We start from the raw sequence: 7,500 nt of genomic DNA on the forward strand, positions 1-7,500 counted from the left end.
ATGAAAGAGACTGTGACCAGAGAGCTGAGTAAGGGGAGAAAGCCAGATGTTGCAACTAAGTCGATGAGCCAGAACGCACAAAAAAAAACAGGGCAGCCATATAAATAGACCAGAGGAGTTAGAGGGAGAGGGACAGAGAGAGAAGGGGAGAGAGAGAGAGAGAGAGAGAGAGAGAGAGAGAGAGAGAGAGAGAGAGAAGGAAAGAGATAGTAGGAAGAGAGAGAGAGAGATAGGGGGATGAAATGACCTGTAAGCATATGGACAGGGTCTGAGGTGAGAGGGACAAAGAGAGAAGGAGATAGAGAGAGAGAGAGAGAGAGAGAGAGAGAGAGAAGGAAAGAGATAGTAGGAAGAGAGAGAGAGAGATAGGGGGATGAAATGACCTGTAAGCATATGGACAGGGTCTGAGGTGATGTCACATTGCCTCTGACGTCCTCCAACCCCCTGGCTACTCCTCGGCTGCTCATCAGCCACACGCCTGCATAGACCGCTCAGACGTTCACTGATACAAATATAGCACAGACTCCATACAGCACACTCTTCTCATCAGCGTGCGCCGCTTAATTGGGGCCATACAAACTTCGCAGGTGTTGCAGTGAACTCGGAGATAAGGGCGGGGTGTGGGGTACCGTGGTAACGGAGCTGCTCGGTGACGTCTCTGCGGAAGGCGAGTGTAATTAAAGCTGTAATTAATTACGGTGCGCTTGCTTATCCTCCGAGGAAATCAGAGTCAAACCAAGCATGTAACACCACGGCTGGGTCAGTGCCGCCGCAAACGTGGATACTCAGCTACCTTATTCGGGTGCTACTGAGATATGAGAGATGGAAGGATAGAGAGAGGGAGGGATGGAGAGAGAAAGGGTTGGAGAGGAGAGGGAGATAAGTAAGAAGGGAAAACTAAGGATATCACTGGCAAACATGATGGCAGGACACCAGTCGCTATCTCCCCACATATTTCCACACTGTTAAAGATGCAAAGTGCTCCAGGTATTTTGGGTAACACTAACATACTTGTACAGTGATAACCAGGCAGTTGGTTTTCCCAGCTAGCTCCCAAGTGTTGTATCTTATCAGACACAACAAAAATGGCAAAAATGTGAAACTCTCAAAACCACGTCTGGGGTCACAGAGTTGTCTCTGCTCTGTCCAGTAATGTATTACTATGTATTACTAAGCTATGTTGAAGTAAGTCTCCACAGTTTTCTGTACATTTAAGAACTGCTATCGCAAAACAGTGAGCACATCGATGTAAACTGTGTGAAAAGTAGGAGTTTAATTACATAAACATAAACAAATGGTAAGCTGAGGGCCAAGACTGTTAAGTCAGCACCTTGTTTAAAAATTCAAGGTGAAGTCTTTCATGTGTCCTCAGAGAGTTGCGCATGCAAACCAAAACTACAGGTCCTTCACAACAAAACAAACAAGCAAATAATGAGATGTAGCACTGATATTGCAATGTCAGAGTGGAGCTCACAGACGTGGTCAATGGTGAAGAAAACAACTTTCCTTTTTCATAAGGGAAAATCAAAAATCATAAAAAATCATCTTCACTTCAGCATAGGAAGCTTGGTCTAATAATGTCTTCAGGGCAGCTATCCCAGAGGCATCAACTCTTTTAAAGTACACAAACAAGGAAATTAAAATATGGAACAACAGGAACCGATGAGGAATTCAAAAAGAACATCCCACCAGGGCATGTGAAGCTTTCTCTGATGCCGCACTGAGATGTCTAGTCCCAGCAGTTCTCTCAGGGTGAACTAGCCCTGGAGTGGTGACTCTTAAACACTGAGAACCTCTGCATCTAACGTTACACAAGCTGACCCTAACATTACATCACTCGCCAGAGAGTTACTCCAAGCCTTAACAGAGCAGAACTAAACAGAACAACAGAAACTTTTACAATAAGAGAGAGTTGGAACGAGAAGGCCCAGCAAGGCACCATCTGTAAGTTTCCCATACATGGATTAAGCCAAGTCCTAGGCTAAAACCTTATTTCAATCGACTGCTTCATGGAAGTTCTCCTTAAGCCTAGGACTAGTCCTAAGTATTATATCAATTATTTTATTATTATTCTTTACTTTTTAAACTATTCTTTGACTATTGCCCTTCTATGCTTTTATCAACTATTCCTGTTTGTTTTTGTTTATGTAAAGCACATTGAACGACCTCTGTGTATGAAATGCGCTATATAAATAAAGTTGACTTGACTTGACTTGACTATAAGTTTAATGTCAATCCCATATGTTTAATGATATGGCATTATTATTTTCACTGTCAGTCCAAATGATGAACAGAAAGGGGAGAAATAGAGGCAGAGAAAGAGAAAGCCAGATGGCAAGGAACGAGAGACAGCAAGGAAGAGAGGAAGATAGGTCAACACACCTGAGAAGGACAGGACACCGAGAACTCGGAGATCAGAAACACTGACAGACCAGAGGGGAAGAAAAAGATCTAAACAAATAAATAAATAAACTAGAGCGAAACAACACAAAGCCTCAGCACATCCATTCCCCACAGTGACTTCAAAGCACATAAGCCCTCCAGAAGAACAGCCCGTCTCTGTCCCCGATGGCTAGGCCAGGCACCAATGAGCATGCATACACACACACTTAGAAAATATCAGACCCTCGCCAGTGCTGCTGCGGTTATTCTATGCGCTCTCCGCCTCATAAAGCAGGCTCCACTTTCGACAGCACACATCCATTTCAGCGAGGAGCAACAAAGAGGAGAATCCCCCCCCCCTCTCTCCCTACACACACACACATGGTAATCAATGCCTTTTTCACGCCACTTTGAGCAAAACGATACCAATTCCAGCTCCCGCTTCCCCATCACGACACAGGCACGGAGGGCACTTAATGACTCAGACCTGGGAGCGATGATGGGCTGCTGTGTTGTGCTATGCTATGCTAAAGTACTGCTTGCTCTGGCAGATGCTGGTGTCTCAGGACTATTTGACAACCGGTGGCTTCAAACCACAAAGCCTGTAGCTGTTTACAATATGCCAACGGGCACACAGCATCAGCTAGAACCCTCCACCCCTGCATAACCACACACATGCACACACACACACACACACACACACACGTGCAAGAACACACACACACACGAGTATGCATAAACACACGCACGCACACACACACACACACACACCTCACAAGCAGTTAGCCTAGAGCCAACCTAAGGGAGCGCAATTAGTGCAGCAAACCCTCCTGTCTCGCCCTCTCTCCCCATTCAGACAGATGGCAAATATTTGCCTGTGGCTGACAGCTGTGTGTGAATGGTGTGTTAAAAAAACTCTATTCGTTTTCCTGAGCAACGGAGGAGAGGAAGAGAGTGACACTGAGAAAATTTCTACACGCATACACACACACACACACACACACAGATGAACCAAATGCCTTACCGACAGCTTTGCAGGTCTTGGTTACGGGGTCCATCTCGTAACCCTCGTAGCATTCGCACTTGAAGTCGCCTTTGTAGTTGATGCAGATCTGACTGCAGGCGTCCGGGTTCTCACATTCGTCTATGTCTGCGCAGAGACACACACACACACACACACACACACACACACACACACACACACACACACACACACACACACACACACACACACACACACACACACACAGACATGAGTTACACACCCCTGACGCCTGTGGCAGTGAGGGTGACAGATTAGATAGATAGATAGATAGATAGATAGATAGATAGATAGATAGATAGATAGATAGATAGATAGATTATTGATCCCCAGGGGAAATTCAAGATTGAGAGAGGGCTGGCTATTTCAACCGACCATTGTGAGGGGAGGATGAATAAAGCTTAATAAATGTCTATGTGAGCTCCCTGACTCATCCTCTTCCAGTCTAAGTGACTTTGAGCTGTCAGCTGTTCAAATATTACAAGACAAATTGTCTTCACATAGCATGTGTGATTGAAGTCCCGCTGGGGCCGAATGTTACAGTGGCCTATAACATTAAAGTGAGAGAACAAATTGAGCTGTTCGACGTAAGAGCTCAAGGTCCATTGAAACAGAGCAGATAGGGATATTCTCCTGCTTGTTATCACAGTTGCTATTCTGGCTCATTGGCAGTTGTCAGACAGTGTCATAGCTTTATGCCTTTTTAATGCTACATGCTGCCCCTGTTTCAGTACATCTTGACTTCACAGTCTGTACAGCATTGGGGTGTTCCAGTGTGTGTGTGTGTGTGTGTGTGTGTGTGTGTGTGTGTGTGTGTGTGTGTGTGTGTTTGTATGTGTGCGGTCGCCTGTGTGATCGATACAGTACCTCCACACGTCTTCTTGTCCATCAGCTTGTAGCCGGCGGGGCAGTCGCACTCGTAGCCGATGCGCCTGTCCCTGCATATGTGGGAGCAGCCTCCGTTGTTGTCCTCGCATTCGTTTAGGCCTGAGGGAGAGAGGGAGAGAGAGAGAGAGAGTAAGACAGGATGGGAGGATGTGGTGGTAGGGGGGGAGGAGAGGTGAGGGAGATGAGCTGGGCTGGCTGGAGTCAGAGGAATGCCCAGTGGCGACGTGACAGCCGGTGACAGGTGAGTGACTCGGGTTCGTTTTTTTCCCCCAAGGCGGTGGAGTGCCTTCGCCCGATGCCAGAGGATTAGGATGGAGCGGTGGTGGTGTTTGGGTGTGTGTGTGTGTGTGTGTGTGTGTGTGTGTGTGTGTGTGTGTGTGTGTGTGTGCCATTGTGCCTGGATATGTGTGTGTGTGTGTGCTTGGGGGTGTGCATATATCATATCTCAAATCCCAGACAGTGCCCAGAGAAATGTTTTTTTTAACAGGAAAAGGGCTTCCAAGGAGACCTGGAAGAAAGCTACATTTGGGGGATTGTGTTGTGTGTGTGTGTGTGTGTGTAGTAATTTGTTTGTATGTTTGTTTAATTTTGTTTTTCAGTATGGTGTATGTCTGTGGCATGGGTGTGAGTGTGTGCGTACTGTGTGTAGCGGTACTTGTTCAGGTGTGTGTGTGTGTGTGTGTGTGTTTATGCGTTTGTGCTGGCATGAGCCTGTGACGTGCAGCCTTATTGGCTAGACTTCAACGACACAGGAAGCCGAAACACAATAATCCAAATTGCTTTTTAAAACCCAGGTCCCATCCAAAAGCACTGAGGGTGGCAAATAGGAAGGTGGGCGCATGTCACAATTTTTCCTCCGTTTGCTGATCCAAGAACAGCGGGATGGACCGTCAGCATTCACTTACGGCACGGCGTCTGCCTAACGAACGCGGAGCCAGGTAGTCTTAAAGCATCCAGATCCGCAAACTCTCATTATGTTCAAAATACCTTGGGAAGCCCTCGCCAGAAGTCAAGAGGTACACACACTAATTATCCAGCTCACAGTATGAGGGTGTGAGTAACGGTGTGTGTCTGGCAGGGACGGAGAAATGGAAAAGGTGTGTGTGTGTGTCTGTCTGATTTTGTGTGTGTGTGTGGGTGTGTGTGTATGCGTGTGTCTGTGTGTGTGTGCGTGTGTGTGTGTGTGTGTGTGTGTGTATGTGTATGTGTATGTGTATGTGTGTGTGTGTATGTGTATGTGTGTGTGTGTGTGTGTGTGTGTGTGTGTGTGTGTGTGTGTGTGTGTGTGTGTGTGTGTGGTTATTGTTGCTTCTCTGCTGCTCCATGGGTGAGCTTTATTGGGGATATGAGTGGGTTGCAGAGGTACTGCGGTAACAGCAGCAGCTGCAAACAAATAAAAGTGAGAATCTTGAAGGCATACTACTCTCTCTCTCTCTCTCTCGCTCTCTCTCTCTTTCTTCTCTCTGTCTTTCTCTCTTATTACATGCAAGCTGTTGATGAGAAAGCTGCCTACACAAGCTGCAGTAACAAGTATAGAGTATAGAGATATACATAGAAAAAGACAGGGAGGAGAGAGAGAGATACAGAGAGAGGGAGAGAGAGACTGAGAGAGAGAGAGAGAGAGAGAGAAGGCCACACTCTCATGCATAAGCAGACTGTGAAAGTCAACCAGGCAACTGGAGTGAAACTGTAGTGGAGACTGATTGTCTACCTGTATGTCAGAGTGTGCGTGTGTATTTGAGTGTGCGTGTGTGTGTGTGTGTGTGTAACACATTGGAACAGGCATAAATGACACACCAACAGACACACCTGAGGCAGTACCTGGACCTCACATGGATACGGACAGAGTCATGCTCGAGGCCCTGGCTCATGTGTCTGTGTGTGTGTGTGTGTGTGTGTGTGCCCGTGTGTGTGTGTGTGTGTGTGTGTGTGTCTATGTCTCTGAATATCTGTGTGTGTGTGTGTGTGTGTGTGTGTGTCGCTGCTGCAGCATGGCGGTGCACCTGGCATGACTCCAGCAGACACCAGAGCTCCAGGTCACCCCCTCCCCTCCTCTGCCCCCCCCCGCTAATCCCCTCCTCCCCCTGCCCAAGCCGAGCGGAGGGGAACAGAGCAGAGCAGAGGGGAGCAGCGCTGTGCTGTGCTGTGCTGTGCTGTGCTGCGCTGCCTGCAGCCTGGGGGAGAGGAAAAGGCTTCAGCAGCAGCAGTGGCAGCGGCGGCCGTGTGTGTGTGTGTGTGTGTGTGTGTGTGTGTGTGTGTGCAGTGGGCTCGGCTGACACTAGCTGGTTGGCACGCCGCTCTGTGTGTGTACTCTGCATTAAATATTTAAAGCCAACCCTGGGAGACTTGGGGAGAGGGAGGAGAGTGTTTTACAAACACAGCCTGGCATTTTCTGAATATGATATCCATCCCATTAACACACACGGCAATGAGTTGTACACACACACACACACACACACACACACACACACACACACACACACCGCACTTAGGCAGAGAACACAGCGGCAAAGCGTTGCACAAGCTCCAAGGGGGGGGGGGGGGTGCTTATCTTCTGTTAATTCACCCCCCCCATCTCCCTCTCCCTCTTTAAAAGAAAAGAACATGAAATGATCTCACCAGAGGAGAGCTGCCATAACTGTTTACTCTGGCTGACGTGACAGGCCGAGACGGCTAGTGTCAGACCGTGTCAGATCGTCCATCAGTCTCCGGCACCAATCAGGGCCCCTCTCCACTGCCATTTACATGCGGAGCGGAGCGCGCCAATGAGCTCACAGGCCAGGGGGTCTCATCATGGGAACGGCAGACGCAGACAGCACAGCCACTGCTGACTGCTCATAAGCCCGAGCCGTGATGCATGTCCCAGGGCTACAGAGCAACGCGCATCATGACTACTCTACCATCATCACCAACCATTAGCAATGGTTTTGCTCAAAACACAGTAGGATTGGTGTACAGTATAAACAAAACCTATATGCATTGCATATATCATATACATACATACATACATTATATATATACTGTATATACTGTGGTGGTATTCCAGGAGGGGAGGTTAGGAGCGAGATTCTGAGGGTGTTTGTGGGGGAGGACAAGCTGAGCTCGACGGGTGTCCGAGGGCAGACTCCAGGGAAGGCTCGGACTTTGATTGCAACGAAAAGGCAGAGGCTTTCCACGCTTGATCAAGA

The 7,500-nt window shown here is 47.9% G+C and overlaps 1 protein-coding gene across 1 annotated transcript in view; it reads right to left on the minus strand.

The window, feature by feature from the left end:
• The window catches only part of lrp8 (low density lipoprotein receptor-related protein 8, apolipoprotein e receptor), a 136,331-nt gene that overhangs the window by 26,483 nt on the left and 102,348 nt on the right, over positions 1-7,500 (minus strand). The window contains exons 7-8 of the mRNA XM_076278647.1: positions 4,292-4,411; positions 3,395-3,532 (exon numbers count right to left, since the gene is read on the minus strand). Of these exons, the coding sequence (XP_076134762.1) occupies positions 3,395-3,532; positions 4,292-4,411 (258 nt within the window). The remainder of the gene's footprint in view (positions 1-3,394; positions 3,533-4,291; positions 4,412-7,500) is intronic.

Source organism: Alosa pseudoharengus, unplaced genomic scaffold, assembly GCF_046254945.1.
Source record: "Alosa pseudoharengus isolate Yale_2024_CS ecotype anadromous, Long Island Sound unplaced genomic scaffold, YU_APseudo_1.1 YU_APseudo_1.1_scf_11, whole genome shotgun sequence".
Classification (NCBI taxonomy): Eukaryota; Metazoa; Chordata; class Actinopteri; order Clupeiformes; family Clupeidae; genus Alosa; species Alosa pseudoharengus.